At 44.1% G+C, this 26,184-nt stretch overlaps 1 protein-coding gene across 5 annotated transcripts in view; it reads left to right on the forward strand.

The window, feature by feature from the left end:
• Positions 1-26,184, forward strand: part of SH3PXD2A (SH3 and PX domains 2A) — a 241,674-nt gene that overhangs the window by 97,648 nt on the left and 117,842 nt on the right. For 4 of the 5 annotated variants that reach the window (XM_064717417.1, XM_064717415.1, XM_064717418.1 and 1 more), the window contains exon 5: positions 7,513-7,604. In XM_064717417.1, the coding sequence (XP_064573487.1) occupies positions 7,513-7,604 (92 nt within the window). Of the gene's footprint in view, positions 1-7,512; positions 7,605-24,461; positions 24,521-26,184 lie in introns of those variants that run through there. The other variant, XM_064717421.1, reaches the window with a different exon arrangement.

Raw genomic sequence — 26,184 nt, forward strand, 5'->3', positions numbered from 1 at the left:
GCTTGACTCTATTGAGAAGAATATTAAGCCACCTAATCTTTTCTTTCTAAACTAGAGTTTATGATTTGATGATAATTAATTCTCTGTCAATAGAATAAAAGTAGTTTGCTTAGGCAAGTTCTACTTGCTTAGGCAAGTAGGATTCCCAGTTTTTGCAGAGGTATCGAGTCCGTCAGCACATTATTTAAACCCCAGACTTCCTCTCTTATTTCCCTTGAGGTTTTCTTTCCATTTTTAGAAAGTCAGAGGAGCAGGTGGAGGGGGGAAAAAGCATTCCCAAGAACTTCTCCAGTCAGACATTTGCTCATCCAAAATTGGAAGCAGATTGCCAAAGTGCCTGAGGCGTGCTGGGGGTGGTGGTGGTGGTGGTGAAACCCATGCCATCTGCACCCCCGGGGTGAGGAAGCTGCAATTAAAGTCCTCTCTCATGAGATCAGGCTTTCTTGTGTGACAATTAGTGTACTGTCTTCCTGCTGGCAGCCAAATGGCTCTTTCTGAAATATGTAGGGTCTCAGTGGGTCCCCAGCCTCCCTCCTTCAGACAGGAACTGCCGGCGACAGGAGCGGCAAGGCCGACTGATGTCAGGGTTCACCCAGCAGATGCGCCGGGGGAAAGCAGGGACTTTGTCACCAGCAGTGAAAGCAGTGGCCAGGGGCAGCTGGTTCTCTGGGACCCCATTGTCTGTGTCCCAGACAGACCTGACCTGACCCAGCCTGGCCTGCTGGGGCTCCACTGGTCATGGCCAAGGGGAGTGTTGTGGCTGATGATTCATTGACACGGTGGTGCTGTGATTCCTGCTCTCCTCATTTCCTTTTTTCTCTCTTGGACAAGTCTGGCTCAGGTCATAGAATCATAGAACGGTTTCACTTTGGTTCAGATCTGCTGCTGCCCAAACATGGTTCGATATGTGCCTGCAGCCAATCTGTTTACTTAATCTATGTATTGATAGATGCTGCTTTTGTGAACAGAGACCCTGCAGTGTTGGATTAGCCCAGTTTCCCCCAGCCCAGTGTTCCCTGTCTCCAGGAGCAGCCACAGTGGTTCTCAGCACTGAGTATCACAAACCTGTAGTGACTTCTCCAGAATATTATTCCAGTGGTCTCTGGCATATTGGTTTCTTATGCCTGGTGTAGTGTCTTTTTATTTTGTTTGCAGTTTACTGCAATTTGTGTTTAATTTGCCTTTGTACCCATTTTCTGCTTTTCTGCCCTTCTCCAGTAAATGTTTTGATTCTTAAGAGAATTGTATGGAACTGTAGAGCAAGAGCATAATTTTGACAAGTTCCTACTTCTATAAGAGTTCAAAGCTTATGTCCATATTAATCCTGAAATGAGTAGGCTGACAAATTTAGAAAAAATTAGAGATTTTTGCTGGAATGATGTGGGTGAAGCTGATGGAATCAAATGAATAAAGAGAACAATAGACCTCTGTCCCCTGGAATCTGTGTGGCAGCTGAGGGGGAGGCAGGTTCAAATGCAAAGTTCATGGCTTTTTTTTTTTGCAAGATAAGAGTTCTCCATCCATGTCACCTGTCCTGGAAAGCTGAAGCACAAATGGGGGATGCAAATGTTTGACCATTTGTTGTCTGGTTTTTGCAGACTGTCAGTGTGGAAATTTGCATGGCTGAGAAGCAGGTCTTACTCCTGCTGTGTGGAAGTGTTTGTGGTTTCTGTGCCAGGAACAGGCAGAGGCTGTCTTAGAGTTTGTGGGGATACTTGGCAGTAAGGGGAGGTCTGCAGAAGATTCTGTATCAGGGGCATCATCCTTCTGGACCCTACAGCTTTTATCTCTGTACCCCTCATGTCTGGGTTGTTCCCAGTGAATTGTAGCAGCTTAGGGAAATGCCATCACAGAGGTAGCTAGGGCAGTGGTTTTGCTAAGGCTGTGAGAAACTTTGAAGTTGCAATGGAAATGAGAGGAGTGGGATACATGGGAAGATTTCCAGGAGTTTTCTCATCTGTAAGCATGAAAGTGCAGAGTCTGGATGTCCTTATTGGTAACCTGAGTGAGTTACCAAACAAACTGTGTTTTGCCAGTAAATGTGTGCTGCCCACTGGAATTAGCCTTGCTGGATGGTTTTCCTCTTAACTGCAGGCTTGGAATTAGTTTAGTGTGATTTAAGGTCTTCTGGGCTCATTGGACCCGATTTTCTAAATTTGTTTAGGAATTTTTGCCAATGTGAAAGAAAGAGCAACTTCATAGAGCTCCCGTCCCGAGGGGCATTTTATTTATGAGGCTTTTGATCTCTCAAACACACCTCTGGTGAGTGCTTGTCCAGTGTGTACCATCCTCTCTTCAAGAAAGACCTTTCAGGTCAGTGGTTCACAAAACCATTGCTCTGTCTTTTCACAGCTCTCTGGGAAGACTTGGGTCAGAATTTGCTGACTTCCATATTTGTGTGTGATGATCCTAATTGAGGGAAGCATCTTTGTGCAGGGAAGACCTCTAGATGTAACATCCCATTGTCATAAACACTAACCTGGGTTTGTCACATGCCTTTATGCTGTCCCAAATAACTGGATATGGTTTTAAGAAGAAGCTTGGGAACTTTTCTGTAGTGAGGCTTGAGTATTCAAATGGACATCACCTAAATGGAAATTAAATCAGTGCCAGGAAGTACTTTTATTAATGCCATTCTTTTATTAATGTTCACTATTTGAGAGACAATACTTCACAAACATAATTACCTCCCTCTTGGTCTCTCAGTCCTGCCTCTCTTTCAAGGTTTAATCCTTGAACCTGTTAAGACAGGTATACAGACATTTCTCTCTCTATCTGTTGTACAACTAAGCTAGTTTGATTGAAGATGGAATAGTAGTCCTGGTCAAGAATGGGAGTTTAACTGAAATACTTTCAAAATTTATCTGTTGTTAGTGAAATATTTTCAAATTTGATCTGACATTTTTAATCCATGTTTCAGAATCCCAGTGCATTTAGACTGGCTGCAATAATGAGAGTTAATTTTTTGCAACACTCTTCTCAGCACCTGGAGCAGAGCCTTGTTTTCCATTGTGTTATGGTGCTTCCATGCCAGAAGCTCTTACAATGTTCCAGTTACTTCCAAAACTGCACCCTCTTTCCTCTTTTTTCTCAGCTTTTTATTTATTCCTACTTCTCTCCAGTCTGAACCACCCCTATTCATTCTTCATCCACTTCTCTGCCTGCCTGTCAGTGTTTGCCATCCACCACTTCAGTGCTTTAGTTCAAGCTTGAGATTCTCAGTAAAACAGAATATGTTTTCATATTTCATGAAACAATTTATTTCTTTGTTCTCAGAAATCATCTATTTTATTTGCACCTTCCCCCTTGCTGGGCTCATGGCCATTCCCAAACATCTGGCTCTAGTGACTAATGTTAATGAAAATGATAAACAATTAGAGGAAAAGTAAGGGAGTCATAACTGTGCAGTATTGTGAACTGGCACTATGTATTTGTATGCAGAGCTGGGAATAAATCCCCTGGACATTAGGGATTTAAAAGCTGTGCATCTGAAGTGTCTCTAAGGGCTGTGTGAAGACAGTCAGTGATTCACCCCTTCCAGAGGCAGACACCCCTGGCAGGGGGTAGACAAAGCACCCTCTGAGGATGCTGCTCTTTCTCTAGCAATGGGACAAGGTGATAGACAAGTGTGGCCAGTCTCCCATGGAAGACACATGAAGTTCATGGGGTGGATACCATTCCGTGCATACCCACACATGTGCTCTGCATCTCTGCATATACACATCTCTGCATCAGCTTTCCAGCCCACAGCCCTCAACACATCCTTAGGAGTGCCTGCAGGGTTTTATACCATATATTCCATGAAGCCTTTGAGCTGTGATGCTGTCCAGGGAGCCATTCCCAGTTCATGTAACCATAAGCAGTGAACCCCTGCCTGTACTTGGTGCTCTGCTGGTTTTGATTGCTGTGTGTGGCACACAACAGCTTTCCACAGGTGGGCTGGGGCTCTGAGAGTAGCTGGCCATCTCCAGCACACCCTGCTCACACCCTGCCTAATGTTTAAGCTTTTCAATAGTCTTTTGAGTCACCTGCTTTGCAAGGCTGTAAGCTGTACTACAGAGCCAGACATGATTACAGGCTGGAAGGACACATGAAAGCCCATCTATCTCCTGAGGGATGTGTGAGGGCTGAACAGTGCATGTCCTGTGCATGCCAAGCAAGGAAACATGCTATTACTGATAGTTCTCAATGCTTGTGCAAGGCTGAGTTCTGCTTGCTGGCTCTTTTTATCTCTCACCTTTCCTGTGCAAGTTCCTGGATGCTTGCTGTTTGTAGCTGTGTGTGTTTACCTCTGGTTTCCACATCTCCAGAAGAATGTCACTTCCCTGTCCTTTCTCTCCTTTGTGTTCCTCTTTGTCTTTACACTTCTTCCCTTGACCCGGCAGTCTTTCCTTCAGGCTGTTGCAGCTCTGCCCTGGAACTGTCTTGCTGGAAATGCCAGAAGCTTGCATTTTCCCCTTGCAGAGTGACAGTGGTGTCCCTGATCTCCTCAGTGCACTTTTTGTTTGCTCACCAGAATTGTGTTGCCTTTGACTTGTTCATGTGAATGTTGTGTATTTGCTGAAGGGACACTTGTTTCACTAAACAGTGTCACCGCTCCCTGCTGCTATTCAAAATTTAATAGAAAGATCCTGATTGGTTTATACCCTTGGTTGCGCTTTTTAAAACCATTTCTTAGAGTTTCTTACCACTTCTTTGGGTTTTGCTCCTAAAAAAAAAAAAGTAAAAATTCACTGGTTTGACTTTACACCTCAGCTTCCCAAAAAGCATGCAATGGCAAGTTGCTATGGGCTGGATTTCAGTCCATCTCTGTGCATAAGGCTGGAAATTGCAGCACACTGGGAGGTGATTCAGAAGCAGAAGAGCCAGCCCTGCCCCAGGGTGGGAAGGTGGATGGCTGGGTGTGGAAATGACTGGCTGATTTTTATCCACTCCCTGCAAAAGCCTGGAGTCAGAGAGGTGCTTTTCAGCCATCCTTCTTCAGCGCAGCAGGATCACAGTGCTTCTGTGGGTTTCCAGGCAGCCAACCACTGATTCAGGGGGTTCAGATTTCCCAAAGCTTCCCTCGATTTAGAAACAAAAATCTCCACAGCAGCTTTGCATTCCTCCATCACTGAACACCCGCTCTGTGCTCAGCTCAGTATTGACATCTGGAGCCTGGTTCTTGGGAAGGGTGAGCACCTGTGACCTGCAGGGAAGTGGGGTCTCTTTGGGAAGGCGTCTGATGCCCCAGACCCCTGTGCTGGGTGTGACTCTGGTATTTGTGTTTCTCTAGTAATGACACGTATCATTTGCACTGCTTGCTCCTGCCCCATTGACTGTGCAAGATTGAGCCCTTTGGGATTTCAAAACACACTGTAGATATTGAATATCTGAGCCTCCTAACCTTTCTGCAGATTAGGTAAGTGTTGTTGCTCAGCATTGTAAGGGGGTAGCTGAAGATATATCCCAGCAGAATTTGATGAAAAGAGGTTAAGTAACCTGCCCTGACCAAGAAGGGTGTGAGTAATAGAGCCAGTGCTAAATACCAGCTCCATCCACTGTTGGTTAGACAGCATTGCTTTGCTGTCTCTTGCTTGGGGTGCAGATGAATAAATGTTGTTTATGTTCTTGTTAGCCTATGCTGGTGAGGCATGGCTCTTTCAACATGCTGTGATCATTACTATTCCTGGGCGCTTCCTGACTTCCCAGTGTTATTCCTGGTTTGCCAGCTGGATGCATGTATTTGTGTACAGTAGGAAAAAAGGCAGAGCTCACACCTTTGTTACGCTTTTAGACAAGTTTGAACAAACAGAGGTGGAGACCAGGGCATCCTTTGTTCCTGTAAAAGTGCTTGAGCTTTCCAGCTGTTCAGTTTCATCCTGCCTTAGTGCAACAGCCTGTGGTGCTTACTCTGGCACTTGGACCCACCAAGCTCTTGCCCAGCTTCTGCATCTGGTGCTGCTTCCTTTGCAAGGCACCTTTTTCAGCTCTATAGTGCAATTCCACATGACCAAAGGCCAGAGTCTCATTTTGCATAGGCCTAGTGATACCAAATAGATTTTCCTAACGTTCTTATAATATCCCTTCACAAAGGAGAGGAGAGCTGTAGGTGTCAAGCATTTGACTTTGAATTTATGAACACCTCAAAACAAGACCCAACCATCTAATACTGGAGACTACAATTTCATAGCAGGCTTTTTCCAACTCTTTTTCTTCACATCCCCAAGCAAATGTAGTCTTGGAAACAAATCTGGCCACTTCTAAAGCCTGGTTAAAAACAGCTGTGTTGGTAACCAACTGCCCTGTCCTGCCTTTGTGCTTTGGTTGGACCTTCTGGCGTGTCTGACCAAGATCAGTCAGATGCCTCATGGTTAATATAACCTGCTCACCTAATGCATCTTCATTTAGTTCTGGTGCAATTTTTCATCTGTCTTTCAAGATTGTTTGTCCTACTTTCAACTAGGAGAAGAGCCAGACAATCTCATTTTGTCAAACAGGTTTACAGCAACTCTAAGAAGCTTGGTCTATATTTAACCTGTGGCCTATTTTCAGCATAACTTAGCACAGGAGGAGGTGAAGTCCAGCCTCTTTTCCTCTCCTGCTTGTCATTTCTGGAGGCAGCCTCCCAGTCATGTCACTGAGAGCTGCTGCCCCATCTCTGTGGGCTGGGGACAGCTCTTTAACTTCTCTTGGCGCCATAAAGCTCTAGATTCTGAACAGCAAATTCATAGCATGTTTCTGCCTTGTGTGCTTGTCTTATTTTAGGTCTTGCTTTCCAGTACACTTCAACATAATGTAGTTGATGTCCAGACTGTACTTATCTATTGCTGAATATGACAAGTGCCATGTCCCTTTGCCAGGGAGAATGCACAGACACTGCTAGCCAGGATGTGCTGTGCAGCCTTCTTCATTCAGAAAAAGCCTCTCTGTGTTTTGGTTGGGTTTTGATTTGGTTTTTTCAGACACTTAATCAAACTTCCTTTCCTGTTAATTTAGGAGCAAATTGTTGTTTGGTTTGGTTTGGTTATGGGCTTTTTTAGCAAACTCTGCTTTTTGTGTGGACAGCGCTTCATGGAAGGCTTTATGAGCACGTTAATCTATTGTCTGAGTGGGTGTTGAATTTGTGTGCATTGACACAAGGCCTGTGAGCCTTAACCTCAGCATGTGAGGTGCTGTGCAAGCCCATGTCACAGACTGTCCCAGCCACAGAGCAATTATCTGCGCTGTATCATGGTTTTGCACTTAAGGGCCAAACTTTGCTCTTGAGCACATGGCAAAATAAATAACATTGGCTGACTCTAAGAACTGTTGCTTGTCTGAATTCATTGCTTCCTACCTGACATTTGCAGTCAAGGCTTGCTGTTTCCTTTCTTCTCAGGTGAGTAGCCAGGTGTGCTGCTGTTTTTCAGTATTCTTTTCCCCCTGCCAGGACTGTTTTGCCTCCTCATGTGTGGCAGTTTAGATGTTTGATGCCATGTTTCAAACTTGGCTTATGTCTAAGTGCTTCTCACTCTCTGTTTTGTTTTGCAGGCACTGGTTCGGCTTCCTCCCCATATTTCACAGTGTGATGAAGTCTTCAGGTTCTTCGAGGCTCGCCCAGAAGACCTTAACCCTCCAAAAGAGTAAGTGTGGTGATGGTTTTCCAGTGCTACTCAGTACATTTTGATTAGCTGGAAGGAAAAGGTCATTTGTTTTCATTACTGCTGTAGACGTGGAAACAGATTTTGTAGCTTTCATTACTACCTAGAAAATGCCCAGCAGTTACATACAACCAGTGTGGGTGAATGGAGGACAGGGAAGTCAAGCAGCCCTCAGACACAATTTTCAGCCATCCTCCACCCACGTTTGCATTGTTTCTTGCTCATGGTTCTAATGAGGGAACCTCCCCTGGTTTGTAGGTTTTACCTGATAGTTATCACCAAGGAGTCATTTAGTTCCCAAAAAGCATTGGCTCAGTAGCAGGGGGAAATCCTGCCAGTAAGCACTTGGCTCATAATTACCAGCTGCTTCTTTAAATGTACTCCTGCCCAGAGATACTTAGCTATCAGTAGGGAGCAAGATTGTGGTCCAGATCCAAAATTGTCTCTGGAGAGTCTATTCTTTCTGAGCAGGAAGCCAAGAAAAGGAGGAGGGAAAGAGCTCCCATTAAACACGAGGCAGAATTGTAGCTTTTACCTTGGAGCAGACAGGCTGATGCATGCTGATGCACTCAGGGTCCATAGGACTCATTTATCCAGGGAAAGTGTTGGCAGGAGGGTATTTACAAGCAACAGTGCTCCCTTGCCTGGTATTTCCTTTTCTCTTTCATCCCAAACAGGATATATTTTATTGTACTCTGCAATAAGATTTTGACTTGGTCCCATTGTGTTTTGTGCTGCTTTGTTGCATGATTTGAAACCTGATTGCAGGCAGTGTTACCGTAATTTGCTTTCTCCCTTGTTTGCACACCCACTGGATAAGGGGAAATGGATGCAAAGCTTATGGGCTTTGGGCACTTCAGCACATGCAAACCTGTAGTTATTGAAAGATTTGTATTGGCTTCAGCTGTCTGCTCCCATGCTGGTGAAAAAGAGAGGAGGACCTTTGCAATTTGATTTCTCAGACTTTGTTCCTTGCACATCCACGGATTTGTGCAAGGAGATGTGCTAGCATGTGTACTAAAGAAAGCACTACTAGCATCGCTGAGAGTTTCCATTTAGAGTCTTTCCATTCAGGTTTGCAAAGGTTGCTTGATCCCACAACACCCCATTTGCAATGCAAAGACACATCCCTGTGTGCCAGGCAGAAACAGACACCCAGAAGAGGAGTTAGGTCCTAAGAGTTATGGAAGAGTTTGCGTGGAGGATCTCAAACGGGGGTTATGAGTCTGCTTGAAATTCCTGTCTGCTTTCTGTACTGATGCAGACCCTACAGCAAGGAAAGGGCCTTGGACCCAGGCCCACCCCCAGGTGTACCCTAACCATTATGGCTTGCATCCCTTGTCCCTACTCAAAGTTGTAGAGGGCCTGTTTGACAGCCTTGCAGGAATTTTCAAGTTATCCCTTCACTCCCCTCTGGAAAAGCAAAAAAGAATAAATGTTCTCAGCCCAAGCCTTGCATCCTATTCCAACCTAGTAATAAGTGTGATTTATTTCCCTGGAAAATGTAGAGCAATAACCTGATTAAATCTCACTTCACTAATGTCTGCAAGACATTAATCTAGCTGGGTTTAAACAAATCCTACCTCGTCTTCTGTAAGCAAACAGATCTTAGGGAAGGTGTCTAAGGTTTCTGCTGGGAGTGCTTCACAAAAGATGTATTGTTGAAACTGAAGATTAGTCTCTACAAAAAGATGATGTAAAAGCCAACGGAAACATCTTAGTGTTTTTCTTCTGTGAACTGAGGGGGAAGGGAGGAGATCTGAGGCTCACTGGACCACTGTGTAGGGTCTGGGGGAAGGACACCTCCAGGGCGATTCTGAACCTCAGCAGGCACTGCAGGAAGGAGCATGATTCCAGAGAAATCCCAATGTATTCCCTTGTTTTCTTACCCTGCCAAGCCCCTCCAGAAACAGTGAGCCAGTGGTGCCCAAGCCCTGTGAATTCAGTCTTCCCCAGACCTCATGGTTCATCATTCCTCTCACTGGAGGTAGGGCTGTAGCCTGGAGGCATCATCTAGACTATCCTAATTATGTTATCTATTTCTTCAGCTGCTTCTTTTCACCCTCAGCACAGAGGTGGTTTGTATGTTGCTCTGTCAGCACAGACACTGGCATTCAGCTTGCTGGGTTAAAGAACAATAAGCAAGTGACTCGGCCACCAAGGGGCAGAGAACAGAATTGCTTGTGCTGCCTGCATGTCTTCTCTGTGTACAACGAGATGATCTTTAGTTTCATGTTGACCTGCTCAATTTTTATGCAGCAGCTTGGCCTCATAAGACAAAGCCTGACCTAGGGTTTAATTAACTAACTAATTTTCAGGAGTGTAACCTTAATCCCATGGGCATTTGGGTTGTTGAGCCCAGAGAGTTGATGGAGTTTTTGAATGTCAGTGACTAAACCTGTGCTTCCAGACAGATATACATGGGAGTTTAAACTTTGAGGGAGAAATGACAAAAATGTCTAGTTTACCTTGCAGCTGGGATGTGCAGAGAGGTATCCATGCCTTTAACTCCTGAGCTGTGGTGCACTAATCCATGTGGCACTGCATCAATTCAGCCACAAAGCTGAGCTCTTCACTTCTGTTCCTGTTGTCCTGAAGACACCAGAACTCCCCTGCAGTTCCTTAGGCACCTTTACAAATGTGTTGCTGGCTTCTTCCTTACAGCCCGTGCTCTGCCCTGCCCTTGCCTCCTCCCTGCTTCTCTGTGGCTCCTGTCCGGGTTGTGCCGTGTTTGGCTGCCTGGCTGCTCCCTGCATGGTCATTTCCCACTGCTGCTGTGCTGGGTGCCTGCAGTGCTGAGCAGCTCACAGCCCAGCTGCAGCAAAAGCTGCAGTAAAAGCTGTAGTAAAAGCTGCAGCAAAGGCTTTTCCCAATCTCTCAGAATCTGACCAGTTTGTTCGCTTGAATTCACAGCTCAGGTTTTCTGTTTTCTGTTTTGGTGATGGTCCAGGCCTTCAAGTCCTGTGACAATAGGCAGAAGGTATTTCTTCCAGCCCATTAAACCTCTCCTGGGTACAGCAGCTCACAGGCACAGAGCTGGAGAGATGTCTCAAGAAATCTCAGCATTTGCACTGGCTGACAGTCTCCTCCGAGCCTGCTCCTGCTGGTGGAGATAGCTCCAGGCCAGGTAGCTGCCAACAGCAGGTTTCCTTCATGTGGCATGGGAGAGACCATAGGAGGACACTAAATTCCTGTGTGGAATGGTGTGGGAGCTGTTCAGGCTGTTCCACATGGTGAAAGCATGGCTTAGCAAGGAGCTGGGGGGCCAAGGGAGCAGTGATGTGCCAGGCAGGGCGCTGTGAGCTGTGTCACTGGGAGCTCCAGTGACAGTGTTCCCAGGGCAGCTGTTTGCTCTCACTCCACCCCTGGGTTAGCAGCAGGGAAAGCAAGCTTCAAACCACCAGCCCTGGTACAGGAGGAGCAGTTCTCAGCTGCTTCTGTTTCCAATATATGACATTTCAGTGTTTGGGCAAATGCCTATGTCTGTAGGCACACAGCTGGGCTTGTGTCCTTTACCATGCTTGTGTAAGATCCTGCACTGCCATGGGAAAAGACACTGTGAGGTAAGAAGGAAGTGTGTTCTTATTTATCCTTTGTTCTAATGTCACTAAAAAATCATTCATTTACTGGATACTTCTGTTAATAATTATAATTACTGATAACTAAACCAGAGGTAGATTAATTTCAGATTTCTGCTGAGGATTTAAATTCAAGGCTGAGGTCAGGCCAGGGCTCACAGTCAACAAACAAAATCTCAGAAGCCAATTTTTTTAATGATTCTATTTTACTAGAAATAACAGAAATACCCAAAAAGCAGGATTAATCAATTAGACATTGCATATGGTTTACTGGTCTTAGGGCTTTTTTGCAGTGAGTTTCAAAGCATCACAGCCAGACCAGTCTTGTGAGAGTTTGTTTTTTCTTTATGTCTAGAGCCAGTCTAAAGAGCAGATCAAGAGCCAAGAATTCATTTCTCCAATACTTCCCTCTATAGAAATGCATGCAATCTCAAACAAGATTTCTGTTTAAACCACCACTAATAATATTATCAGCTGAATTTAAAGCAGTGTTCAGTATCTGAGAATAATTTTCCTGTGAGAATCATAAAGCAATTTTCAAATAATATGCAAATCCAGAAAAGCTAGGGAACTTGCAGGTATGTGACATATTATGAGGGTTCATGCTGAAAATGCAGTTAATGCTGAAGGTGCCTTTACTAAAGAACAGAAATGCTCTATTGTGCTCTGTAGCCAGGAGCTTTACTGATCATATCTCTGTCAAATAAATATTGGTGTAACACTCGGATGCTCTGATACCAGGCAGCCACTGTAAAATGGAAGCTGGATTCTCCTCTTATTCTTCATGTATTACAAATTCCTGATAAGGATACTGAACAGAAATAGCCAGGGTAATGGAGGGACCATGTTAAGGAAGCTGCTTTAGTTTATGAGCATATTGATGCTAAAGCACAGCTCCCCAGTACACTGTTTTCTATCCATAAGCATGACTGTGTCTATATACAGTTATTTCTGTTTCCCAGACCTGCTCTGTAATAACAATTCAATTACATATTGGTAGAGGAAGAAAACTTTTCATGTGCAAAATATCTGTGTTTATTCTGATTTGTTTGGTATGATGAAAACATTTAGTCCCTTATATTTCATTGCTTATATTTCCCTTATATTGTATGGCTTTTGAATTGTGTTTCCCCATACATTGGACAGCTGAGTCTCTGAGCTGATGTGCTATGAGGAAAGCTGGCATTCTTTTTTTGTGATTGCTTTTTCTTACAGGACTTGCAATACAGATAATTCAGATAATTTCCACATCATTTAGGAATGTGCTCAGCACCAGTTGATGACAATTGGCATTAGAATCTGAACTTGGCACTGTTACTGTGACTTCTCAATGCACACATTTTATTTGGGAAATCTGTTTCCCTTGAGAGAGGCAGAATGGAAATTGATTTCCCTAAGAAATGCAAAATCAGAAAAGCGATAGAGGTTTTATTTTTCTTTGATTTTTTTTTTTTTTTTTTTTTACCTGGGAAGTAAATTATGAAACACAGAGTGGAAAAAGTTCTGATTAAAGATTGTGACAGCATAAGGCAGTTAAAACCCTCTGTCTTGAAGGGAAGAAAAATTTAATATTGGCAAAGAATTATTTATTCACTGAGGTTTAGGTAGCTAAGGATGCAATGATGCTTAGGGCTGTTATTGCCAAGAGCCTTGCTTGGCCACTCCTAATTAGTCACCTAGCTCTCACTGATTTCACTGGGAATTAGGTACCACAGCTCTTTGAGTATCTCCAGTGTAGCAGAACACCTGTGTTTATTTTCTGAAATATTCTTGGTTTAGGGCTGTATTTATTAGTAATATTTGGGCTCAGCACCTAAATTTGTGGGAAAAAAAAAGGTCTCAGAAGTGCTTTACAGTGTCTTCCTGCTCCCAGCGTGGGACTATCACAGTCTGTGCTGAGAGGTCAGGCAGCCCAGGGACAGAGGGGCAAGTGTGGCCAATGCCAGTGGTGACCCCCAGAGCAGGAGCTCAGTCCCTGGGCCATGGTCAGGTGAGGCTGTGCTTCCCCGGGTGTGCTCCCTTTCATCAGTGCTCCTGATCTCTGCAAGGCTTGGAGATTACCATCTTAAATAAACTAAGCCAATGCAGGAATGGGAAAAAGGAAATAACAGATTCATTGCTTGTTCTCTTCTTTAGTTTCACGTGGGGCTTTCCCTTTTGTTTGTAGCGTATAAACTGATTTGGACTGGGATATCAAATGGAGGGTATTGAAATTTGCTACTGGCTGCAGCACTGGTGATACCAGCAAATAACTCAGCCTTCCTGAGAAAAGATTGAAAATGTTTTTGCTACTCTTTCAGAAAATGAAAAAAGCAATTACACATAGATGAATATAAAATAATAAACCTGGGGGAAAACTGAAAGCATATTAAATGAAATATGTTCAGCAACCAGAAAAAAATCCTATAGAAAATGGCAGCTGGAGGAACATGAGCGTTTATCCCTTGCCTTGGGTATCACATTTGGGTTGGCTCATGCTTTCAGGCCTGACTGTGAAAGGACACAGAGCTGAGAGGAGCAAAGACAGTTTAATGTACTGACACTCAGCACTGGCAGCCAAGTGTACAGAAATAGCTTTTGCCTGGATTGGTTATAAGCAGGCTGCAGGGTTTAAAAGTGGGATGCTGTCATGGGCACAGGATGGATCAAGAATAAACAGACTTACTCGAAATTCATCAGTATGAGAATGAGATTAGAGCTCTGCCAGCACCCAGCAGCTTCAGCAGTGGCACTGGACACTGCCTTGCTGGGGTGAAACACAAGAGAGTGTCAGTGCTGGTTAAATTTCACTGTTTATGAGCACAAATTCAAAAAAAATTTTTTTCTTTCACTGTACAAGAGTAGTGACTCAGGTGTTTTGAAATGCAGAGATTGTGCCTTTAGAAAACTAAATGGCAAACATGTTGGCTCAAGATCTTTCTTCCTGTCCAGTAATTTTACTCATATCCTAAAGGAGCAATCACTACCGATGATTTGCCAGTGCCTATTTTGTAGATTAGAAAGTAATAGTTTGCTTACTGTTTAACTTAAACCATAAAATTTCTTCTTTCTGGAGAAGCTGAGTGGTTAACGCAGGGCAATGGGAAATTTGCTTCTTACTGTCTCTTTGATTTATTTTGTGATATTGGAAAGGCTCCTTACATCTCCTGGCTCTACCTGCAGAATGATTGCAGATTTAGGTTTCAGAGATTTGCTAAGAGGTTTTGATTCTGGTAAGGAAACCCCATTCTTTCCATAATACAGTTATAGAGATGACCAGTTACAAAAATAATTTGTTTTACAAAATTATCACTCAATGTTGGAAGAAACATTACTTCCAAAATCTGTCAGGAAAGCTTGTTCTGCTGGTGCTCCTAGATGCAAAACCAGTTAGAAAGTCAAAAGAGTAAATTTCTTTGTTTATGGCAGTGGGGGAACCCTGGCCTAACAAGGCAGGATTGGATCAGAAACAAAATAACTGGATTCAGAGATTATCAAGTTTGTTGTTAAGGATTTGAGGCTCCAGTTATCCTTGAGCACTCATTTCTAGAGAGGTTTGGCTCAATGCCCCAGGATCTCCTGGAGTTCTCTCTTTAAAGGCAGGTAATGCTTGGTTTGCAGCCCACAGGGTTGAACTGCCTGTGCTGATAGACCCAAAAGAAATCTTTATCTCATGCAGAAGAGAAGTGTCTGGTCCTCATCTTCTCTGTGGATAAACCTGGAACTGAGGAGAGGATGAGGGACAGGGACTTCCTTTTTTATCTGGGTTTCTTGCTCTGGTGAGCCCCTGCTGGCAGGTTAATTGCACACTGTCACCATTGACTCGTCACCCGCCAGGCAGGAGGAGCTGGGGTGGAGTTTTCTATGCACTAACATGACAGAGTTGAGTATAGCCTGTCTTGTCCTGTGTGTGTGTTACATCTCTGGAAAGCCAGAACAGGCAGCTTACATTGCAGATCTGATTATATCACAGAGGAGAACTCAGCCTGTCAGGGCTGTGTCTATAATATGGTCACACTGTTGTTTGATGAAGATCTTTCACTCTGTAGAGGAGGGTTCTAAGTTATCCCCCAGTGGTGCCTGGGGTCAGATGGGATTTTTCAGTGCTCTGCTCTCTGTGTGTTGATTGCTGTGTAATTTTGACATTGCTTGTCTGGAGAGTCCCTTTGTTTTTAGCACTGTTGAGGATCATTAGCCTGACTGGTTATAAAAGTCTCATGTACACATGCCTAGTGTGACCCTCTGTGTGATTTTGACCTGTCTGGGGGCAAGGCAAGGCATCCCATTACATTTGATAGGATTTTATCAGGCTGTGCTATATGTGACAAGGGAAGGCATTGCTTACAATGTATTTTAATTAAATGCTGTTTACCATCACAGGCCAGGTGGAGCTGAAATCTCACATTTATTTAAGGTGAAGCATTGCTGTCTGAGCACTGGTAAGCCGAGGTGATGTTCCTCACTAAACAGGACTTGAGAGTCTCTGGCACTGCCCTTCTCATCCAGCTCTTGCCTCTGAAGAGAAAGGAGGAAGCCTTAGCAATCAAAGGGTGCTGAACAACAGGCAAAGCAAGTCATGTCTCTCTGGAGAGCTGCTGCCTCTCCTGCATTTTGTTGAGATGAGAGCTAGGTTTTGGTTCTGACTTGGTTGAATCATATTATTGTTTTTCAGTGTACCTGTCTTTACCTGTTCATCTCAGGCCACCAAAGAGTTTGTGCTAGAAATCCATTCCATTACACACACAGGGCACAGTGTTTTGGGTCTGTCACAGAGATTTGCATTCACCTCGCAGTGCTGTGGCAGGTAAAAATCTTGTTTACAGCAAGCCTGGGAAAAAAGCTCAACTTTTGTGGCAGTAGGGAGCCATCCCCTGGCGTGCTGCCCATGTCCCAGGTGATCTCTTTTGTTCTGTGTTCGGTCTCATGAGAAGTGGGGTACGTTTAGGACTCTATATATAAAAAAATACCAGACCTCAAGTGTCTCTGGCTAAGGAGACACAGTGATCTATTAGTAGATTCATTTCCACCCTTTCCATCTTCCTGACTGCTCTGCTGCTGACTGTCTTTCATGCGTGCTGTTCCCAGAAACACAAGCAGAGGATCAAATAACAAGGTGTTTTGACTCCAAACTCTGGAATGACTTATCATGTTATCAAAGCTTTTGATTTAATTGAAATTTCACAGATAACCCTAGACCTGCTTTTAAGTGCAGACTCAAGAGGCAGTGGGAATTCAATTAACCAGCCCCCTCCCCCCTGCCCCATCACACCACCACCCTCTTTTAATGCTTGCATCTTGTTGGGGAGTTTTATGGAAGGGATTTGCTACTGCTTATCTCCAGCTAGAGCTGTGTGTCTGGGTTCAAAGATACCCTTTGTTTTTGGGCCTCTTTCTTTTTCCAGTTATGCAGAGTTTGATTGGAATGACCCTGCTGACAGTAATGGACAATATAAGATCGACAGTGATGTAAGGATTGCAGAATTTGCTGTGTTAGAAGTAGAATTCTTTCCTTGTTTCCTTGTTCATCTCTTACAACAATTGGCCTAAGCTCAGGAAGATGTTCATTTAAACAGACCTTAGATATTTAGTGAAGAGAGGATTGACTGTGGCTTTGCAATACTTTAGTATAATCTAATAAATGTTGGTTATTTGCTGGATTCTTGCAAGCTGTATTTCTTGCCAGCTCCAAGGAGTTTTAACGGCCACTGCAGTAATGCTGACTGCAGTGCACTGTGGTGAGCCTCAGAACATTGTGTATGTCTGATTACATTTGCTTTCAATTACAGTCTTGTGGGTTTGAAAAATCAGGGCAGTTCAGGCTCGTTTGGGAACCACCACAAAAAAATCACCAGTAACCTGAGATAGCTAGTACTTGAAAATATAAAAGAAGAATAAAATGTTGAATGGTGGGGACCAAAAAAAGTATATTTTGCGTTATGAGAAACCAACCATGCAACAACTGAAGGATTAGAACAGCTGGGGCACCATATCTAAAAGATAAACCTTTTCCTTTCCCATCCAAACATGCCAGGACTGAGGTGTGAGTGACTCATGCCAGAGACAGTGTTCATCAAAGGCTTGAAGCTCTCCTGGTGCACTAGTGAATTAGCAGTGCTGCTGTCTCTGCTGCTCCCCATTGGACAAATTGCCGGTTCTTTTCCTAAGGATTAGAAGGAAATCCTTACCAACAATACTCACCAACATCATCCTTTCTTTCTAAGGAAGCTGCATAGTTCTTGAGGATGCTAAAATTTCAAAACACACTATTTTGTGGAGATGTCAATTATCCTCTAAATCTGACTAAAAGAGGAGTTTTCTTTGCATGAGAACATTGAACCAAAAATGAGCCTCTAAGTCCCTGTTGAAATGTGGTCCCAAATCCCTGAAATCAAATAGTTTTCATTGGCCCTACTGAGGAGCAGGATGGCTGTGGAGTGAACAAACATGCACAGAGACATCTGGCAGGCAGCGTTGCAGGTGACCCTTCTGCAGTGCTGCCCAGGCCTCTGGGCTGGGACTCGATCTGCCTCTGGCAGTCCTGAGGTGTGTCTGGTGCTGCCTACACAATTCCAGCAGGCAGCTCTGGGACAGCATCAGCCACGTGCATGATCCCTTTCTCCTGTGCCAGCCTCTGGCAAGCAGAAAAAGAACTCATGAATGCATCAAAGTGTAAGCCCTGGTGCAACCCTGGGCTGGGGCATTGGGAATATTTGGGAGGTAAAGGAGGAGTAGGAAAGGTTTTGCTGTGAAAAAGCCCAGCCCCAGCAGTGTGCTGTGAATTTTCACCCCAAGTGAGAAGAATAAGTTCAGCTGCTCAGAACACAGGAGCAGAGAGTGGGGTGTAAGGCTGTCATCAACCCCTGAAAGTAAGGGCAAATGCAAAATGAGTAGTAACTGGGGCAGCTTTTACTCTTGTAGGGGGAACTGGTACACCTTGCCAGTGTTCTACATTTCTTCCTACAAGATGGGATATTTTAGCAACACAACTCCTAAATTTGGGTGGCACATGAGTAAGAGAACTGAGCACTTTGTGTAGTCCCAGTGACAAGGTTCTTCAGCTGCACATGACCTCTGCAGTCCCTGCAGCTGACCTGGATGCTGAGGCACCTTGCAGGATGGATCTGGCTTGGTTCCTTCACCTCCACACATACCTAGCAGTGAAGCCAAGGGCCAGGCTGCTGCTGGGACGCTGCCCACAGCTGTAAACTCTTGCAGCAGAGGTCAGTGGAAAGCTCTCTTGTTGTTTGTCTACTGCACAAAGCCAGGCTCTGTGGGACGGGCACTTGGGTGTCAGCGATGCTCCTGATGCAGCAGTGTCATCCCTTGGGGGAGGAGCAGCCCGAGCTGCACAGACCATCCCAGCTAATGAGAGGCTTTTCTTGCCAGCCCTGATAAATAAGCTTTGTTAATGCTCATTGTTAGCGTGCTCTGCTCCTCTGGGTGTTCAGGAGGGGGTTGTGTTACAGATGCTTGGCAAGGGAGGACAGGGTGACCTGTGCTGGCCAGTGAGAGAGCCCCAAAGGTGAGCCTGGGCTTTAATGAGAGGCAGACATTCAGCAGATGAGCAGAAAGCCTTGAATCCCTTCAATAAAGTCGTATGTCAGAGTGAGGAGTTGCAAGAAGTAGGAGTTCTGAGGAGAATGGAGATAAAAGGAGGCTTTCAGGCAGGAGAGAGGATTACTGCTTTTTCCAGATGTAGAATTTGCATTTGGAGAAGGAGAACAGCCAAAAGGCCAGGCTGATGAAGGATGCTTTGTGGTGCTTCCAGCCTGTGAAAAAACGCAGTTCTTTGAAAGTTATGTGCTTTTGGATTGTTAGGCAAGGGATGAAATGGCATCATAGGAGCAGTCCCTTTCCCCCCCTCTTCTTATGGAAGGCTGGTCTCCAGTGATTTATATAATTAGTACTCGTTTTTCTTCCCTTTTTTGCCTGCTTTCTCTTAAGGCTTTTTTTTTTTTTTAATACAGTCTTGGCTTAATCATTCAGCATCCTCATAAATCAGATAATTTTGTCCTTGCAGATTCCTGACAAGTAGTTTATATTTAGTGTTTTTGTGGACAGGCATATAAACTACTGAGCCCTGGTTTATTGCGCAATACATCCTGATCTCTGGCAGGATAAGCAGTGTTTGAGAGAAGATTGAATTAATATCAGCAAACAGAGATTTTTGGGCTTTAACAAACAAACCTTGCTTTCTGACATGATTTTGTCTATCCGAATATATGCTCAGAAAGTCTCCAGTCTTATCTCCACTTCAGATTCATTCAGCTCAGATATACTCACACGCCACAGAACCGTGTGAGTAGAATATGTGATGATCAGTTTAAAAAAGGACTTAACCAAAACAGACAAAATAAACTCATTTAACAGCTTACAGCTCTAGTGGTCCTTTGCAGGTTTCCTGAAAAAGTTTTGCCAGTCACGTCTGTTTCTTCTTTTAAGGCTTTATTTTCAAAACATCAAAGCAAATTCCTGGTTTTGACTGAAGTAGGACACGGCCCAACAGAGACACATGTCAGAAACATTTCACCTCGAGAGTAATGCAGCTAGATAACATTAAACTTGCTGTCATCCTCATCCCCAGAGCAGCCTCCTCCTCCTCCTCCTCCTCCCCCAGACATTAATGCATGTGGGTAGTTTCCTACACAGTGAGTAACTGTATTGACTTCAACAGGAGCACATGTGCTCCCAGAGTTATTTGTGTGTGTATGCATGTGTATGTTTGTTTGATGGGAATAAAAATTCTGGAGAGGGTTGGGATACAAAGGAGATTCATTCGTCAGTAGCCCCCTCTACAAATCATGTGTTAATTCTTCTTTCTTGCCTGGAGATGGGCAGGTATGGAGTATGTGCACACAGGCTTTGGGGCCAACACAACAATTTTAACTGGAAAAGTCACCAGCTTTCAAGGGAAGAGGGTAGGTAACATCTACTTGTGGAGACTTTTAAACACACATATCACAAAACAGGAGAAAGGCTTAATTGGCCTGATCATTTAGAGGTTTGATATAGCAAATAATTTGTGTGTGCCCTGGATGCTGGTTTCATGCATTTGTTTTTACAACTTTTTCATTTCAAAAATTCCAAAACCCAACTAAAAAGGGCATGAAAGCAATTAGATGTGTATCTTCATCTGTATCCTTGAGGGGGCCTTTTAATTCTATAGCTGTAAAATCAGTGAAGCATCAATGCAGGCTCCATAAGGGAAAGCAGCCTCTCTGAGAGAAAGCCATAAGCACAAGGCTGTGTGGAGCACCTTTGTTTGGCTGTGCTTGCTGAAACATCCTGTCAGATACCATTTCCACTGGGGTCTGTTCACTTCAGCCAGCACTTGCTCTGTGAGCAGAGGGAATTCATCCATCAAACAGGGCTTGGCAGGTCTCATTCCAGTATAATGGACTAGGTCATTGGAAGGTGTCTAGTGTGTGTTGTAGGCAATTTGCTTATTGTCTCCTATTCTCCATATGTACCTAAATCTTTTACATGACATTTTTACATTGTGGTTTGTTCTTATCTATTGCTTTCTTTTTGCTTTCTTACCTGGCTGCTTTATCTCTGACTGCATCAGCTTCTCTGCCTCATGCTGGCATATCTTTTCTTTTGTCATTTTTAGCTATCTCTATTTTGCTTTGTTTTTTTTTTTTTTTCTTACCCTCACATCCCTTGGATATTGTTTTCTTCTTTCTCAATATGTTCTGTGCTGTTTCCCCCAGCATTGCAACATTTACTTCTATTTGTCCCACTGGTGTTCTGTTCATTGGTTTTATTTGCTCTCTGATGTATTTCTCCTATCCCTTTCTCCCTTCCCCATATCTTTTCATCCCCAATACCACATATGAGATAACAGAGGAATGACAGAAGGTACACAACTTGCCTCATTGCTGGGTTAGATGTACATAGAGTACAGCCTGAGGCTGTAACAGAAACTGGGAGCAAACCCTGTGCCACCCTCATACGTGTTAGTGGCCCTGATGACTGACCCTCAGCAATGTGGGAATACCTGCTCTTTCCTCTTGCTAAAGGCATCTCTTAGGGAGAAGAGGAGAAGTCATGGAAAACTAACTTGGAAGAAATTATATCACCAAGGATTTTTGCTGTTTTGTAACCTGTAATTTTTGTAGAAGTTGTCTCTGTGGTCTGCCAAACAGAAATTCATCATCACCAGCCTGGAGTTCCTGGGTAATTAATCTTCTGTGGTGGATGAAGCAGGCTGGATTTTCAGTCTGCAGGCGTGGAGAGCTGTGAGCTAACCTGCAGCACTGCTGAACCCTTTCTCTCTCCCCTACTTCTCCATTTTCCCATGACCTTAGGAAAAAAAAAAGAGAGAAATCCCCACTTCATAGCTCTTTTTTTTTTTACTAAATCACACTTTATGGAACAGGGTTTTAATGCTGTATGGTGCGTGTTTAATGATGTCCATATGGGTTTGTGGGTACAGGAATTAAATACATAACGGTTCACGATGACATAACACGGAAATGCAACTCCCGCCGTGCTGGTGTGGAGGCTGTAAAGGGTTATTAATAAAAATGAAGGTTTTAAATAGAAAACAAGCTTAGCAGCACCGTTTTGGCCTCAGGCCCATCTCTGAGTGATGGAAAAAAAAGAGACTGGAATATATGGTCTTTCCTCAATACATGAAAATAAATACATTTTACCACCATCCCCTGCTAAACATTTCAGAGAGAAAGCTGCAGGCCTGATGCATGGCATCTCTCTTCAATCAGAGCCTGAGCTCAGGGAGGTCTGGAGGGGATATTTCAGCAGGGTGCAGGACACATCAAACAAATACTAAAGGGGAGATTGATGCCTTAGATTATTAAATCGGGGTAAGGCCACAGTGTTTTGATTGGCAAAACCCTTCAACAGTTGGACATTAGTATTTCAGAAGAGCAAGACATTCTGTTTGTGGGTGAGCCAGGAAAATAACAACTCACACAGTTTGGGGGAATGACCTCAAGGAAATCCCATCTTGTCTTGTAACTAGAGTTGCTAGATCAGTAAGCCAAGAAAATTACATAATATGCCTATTAATATTAGAGACAAAGAAAAGCAGGTTTACTTTTCTATGTTCAGCCTTGTTCTCTCTGTAGTTGCCCCAACATTTTGTTTTAAGTGTTTGGAATAAATGAGACAGCAGTGGATGATGTGCTGAGCATCTCCCTCTGAATGCCGTGTCTGAGACATCTCTCACTGACTTCCCAGTGATTGTTAGTGATAGGAACTGTATGGGCAGCACCAGCACTAATTGAATGTATCCTTCTGTCTTTACCAATGTTCTTGCTGCAGTTTTAGCTGGTCCCAGAGCAAAACACAAAGATATAAACCCACACAAACCAACTCTAGAGTCTGTGGTTTGGGATTTTCCACTTTGTGGACATCTCTAAATTACCTCCAGGTTGTAGACCAGGACAAGATCAATGCTTCACTGCAGTTGCATAAGGGTTAGGACGTGACTGAACCAAAAGCGATTTGGGAAATCTGTGTACTCACAGCTGTGTCCCCCTCCTCAGTCTGCTCACATTCTCCAGCTCAGCCCCACGCTCAGCTCAGCCCATGGTTGCACCCCTGGGTTCCAGCAGACAGCTTTCCCCAGCAGATGGCCGTGGAGGATGCAGAAGCAATGCAGGAGGAATAAGACTTTCTTGCTTTATCTCATGTTGTCTGGGGCAAATTCCCACTCTCTGCCAGTTTCTTGGTGCCTCCAACTGTTGTTCATTGTGAGGCACAGATGTTGTTAGCTCAGTGGCTTCTGTCCAACCACCAGATACTTCAGCAGAAGAGAAGTGGAAGTGAAATTCAGGCTGAACAGACGGAATCACTTTTTTCCCACCTGACCATAGCTGGGACAGTGAACAGAAATGTGGGAATGTGGCTCAAAGTACTCTCCCTGTGCACCAAGCCCTGTGCTGCTCTATTCACCCTTCAACCTCCTGGCTTGAAACCAAGATCCTCCTCCAAAAATTGGCTAGAAAAACTACTCCCTGCTTGTGTTCTGATAGAAGAGATGGCTGGGCTCTGTTGCACAGGGCATGCTTCCACCCGCTTGCTGCTGTACTGTGGGTCATCTCAGGCACAGCTAAAGCTTCTGGAAAATGGTATTAAGTCTATTTTTCCAAATTTTTTTATGCTGACAGATGTCAGTTGTTTGTCTTCTGAAATTGGTCTTTTCAAGAATAGGTATTATGTCCCTTTAAATAGCACAAACCACATGGGAACAGATTATTTTTGTCACTAGCTGTCTATAATCTATCTTATTTCTTTTTTTAGTGAAACTAAAATCTTCCCAGGGATTGTTCCTAATAATAATACTGAAAAGAAAGCATCATGTAAGTCATCCAGTATCAGCAATGGCAATAGTACTGCATTGCCCTTCTATAGACTTATCTCACTCTACATCTCGAGGTATGGCCCAAACATGAACCCTCTCAGCTAGACTGTGAAATACAGGTTTTATTTTAGAACCAGGGAAGCAAAAGTATGAAAGTGGTTTTGAAAGGTCACCAACGACAGAACAGGAGCCAGAAGGTCTGGATTTTAGCCTCATGTTGAGACTCTTGGCATACTTTCTGCCATTTGCCTCTGCAAACGCTCGTAGCATGCCAGCAGTTTGACTTGCTGATATGTTACTTCAGGATCTACTGGAGCGGGTCAGCGTCCATGGCAATTTTTGCAAAATTCTATATTTGAGGAAAATGTGTTAAAGAAACATTGAACTTCTTTGCCCTAGGTTTCAGGGGGACTACTCTTCAGGATGCCGTTGAATTCTCTGCTTCAACCAGTGGTCGAAGTGGTTGAAGTAGAGAATTCAAGGGCATCCTGAAGAGTAGTCTAAAGGGCTCTAAAAAAACCACACACTCACCCCCTGCTTGTCAGCCTGTGAACGGGGATCTTTAGCTCAAGATTGACCTCACCCTGTTGTCTTCTTCCCCAAACTGTGGTGAATTGCCTGATCTGAAGTCCCTCCCCTGAGATAAACAGCAGGTACCTGTGCAGAAGCAACAACAACCAGTCCATGCTTCTTTATATGGCAGGACAGCACCGGGAGCAGGGTGGGCTGTTGCTGTGATGGGGAAGAAGAACCCACATTTGTGCCCAGCTGCCCCATGGCAGTGGTGCTGCAGACAGACCCTGTCCCAAGCAAAGCTGTCCCCGAGTGTGCCCGTGCCAGTGGGTGAGAGAATGTGCCCTTGCATGTGGCTTTTGTTCTCAGTCACAGCCCACCTCCCAGAGCAGCAGACAAACACAAACAGCCTTTTTCTGCAGTCAGTGAGCAAAGCAGAGCAGTGCTTCTGAGCTGCTCCTTTAACAGCAAGGGCATCATCACGTCCTGAGCCTTATGTGAGTAAATCTGTCATCAAGTTTTAGTCTTTCTTTTGTATAACTTTATGTAGCAACTCATCTTAGACTTGTAAAAACATTTTGGGGGAAATTATGCGTGGGAGGTGGGCAACTCCTTCCATGTATTGCCAGCGAATCTGTAATGCTCTCCTTTATCATAACAAATGAGGCAGGTTTCTCAAAAGCAGTATCTTGTGTTGTTCTTTTATCTCTTTCCTTTTGCTTTAAGTCTGGGGATGGGGTTCTGCCCTGGATGAGGGCACAAAACGTGGCTCCAGGACTCCTGGTTTTTGCCTTGAGCACTGGATGCTCACGACTGTGCTGAATCCTGCTTGTGAAATATCTCTGTGAACTGGAAGGGGGTGTAGGTACTCAAAATACTGTGTTTAGCCATAGATGTTATTAAATGTAAAAGAGGTAAAAAACCCCAGTGCCATAAAATGCCCAAGAAGCCAAGAAACTGAAACTCTTTCATCTGTTCTTAAGCTTGGTAAATAGAGAAACTTCTACATCCTGCTGGTGCTTTGCTCTCCCACTCTCCCAAAGTAATTTTTACTCAAAACTCAAGGTTTTTGCAATTCCTCGGGTAAAAATGTTTTGCACACCCAGGGATCTGTCATCATTTCACACATTTTCTGTTCTGCTGAGCCATCACCTCCTTCCTCCAAACTGGTAGGTGGCACAGGAGGTATCACATCATCCCTGTGGAGGAAACTTTGTACAAAAGTATCTTGGAATTTGGCAAAGCACAGCTCTTTTTCTACAGCAGGACTCATCTCCCCTTCAGTGGAAATTAAGTGTCTAAATCTTTTTGTCTTTCCCTCTTTGTCAGTTTTACAGTGTGCTCTGGGGTGAAGTTTTGTTGTGCTACATTTATTTCTCCTCGCCAAGACCTTCTTTATGGCTTTGATTTAAACAAAGTCCAATCAGATGCAGTGAAAGGCCGTCATGTTCCAGTGCTGGGGATGGGCTTTGGGGGCTGTTTATCTTTTTTTCCAAGGATAACAGCACATTTGTGTTTGTGTTGCATGTATGTCTTGGACTTACACAAAAACTTAAGGATCTGATTCTGGTGGGTCATGATGGCAGGTATCCAAACCCATAAATCTGGTCACTGTGCTTTTCCAAATGTTTATTGTGCTGTTTAAGCTTTTATGGGCTCTTGTGTGTATTACATATGGTCTGAATAAATGTAAGGCAGTATTACTGTGCTTAGCTGAGAGGCAGAAGAGCCTCCAAGGGGATCATTAGAGCTGGGGCAGCCATTGCCAGCATTTGGAGATGAGTTTCTTGGTTGAGCTTTGCAGGTTGCAAGCACCTTCAGCCCTGTTCTCTTGGTTTCTAAATGCCACTTGATCTAAGGTTGCAGAGGTAGAAATAAGAAGCAGAGTTGCAATTTCTTGGATTCAGTACAGGATTCTTGCAGCAATTCTCCCCTTTCTGAAACACTAATAGAAAGGACCGGACTTCCCATGTATTTCCTCTGTGCTGCTGCTGCTGCCTGTGGCAAGGTCTGCTCTGATTGCCAGTGGGGCTCAGGACAAGACTTTAAGGAATCAGTGGATGCACAGCAGGGCAAAAGTCACCTGGGTCACTGTAAGGGAGGAATCACCTGCAGACTCTGCCTAAGAGTCAAGGCTGCATTGCTCCTTCAGACAGATGGC

Source organism: Zonotrichia leucophrys, chromosome 6, assembly GCF_028769735.1.
Source record: "Zonotrichia leucophrys gambelii isolate GWCS_2022_RI chromosome 6, RI_Zleu_2.0, whole genome shotgun sequence".
NCBI classification, from domain to species: domain Eukaryota; kingdom Metazoa; phylum Chordata; class Aves; order Passeriformes; family Passerellidae; genus Zonotrichia; species Zonotrichia leucophrys.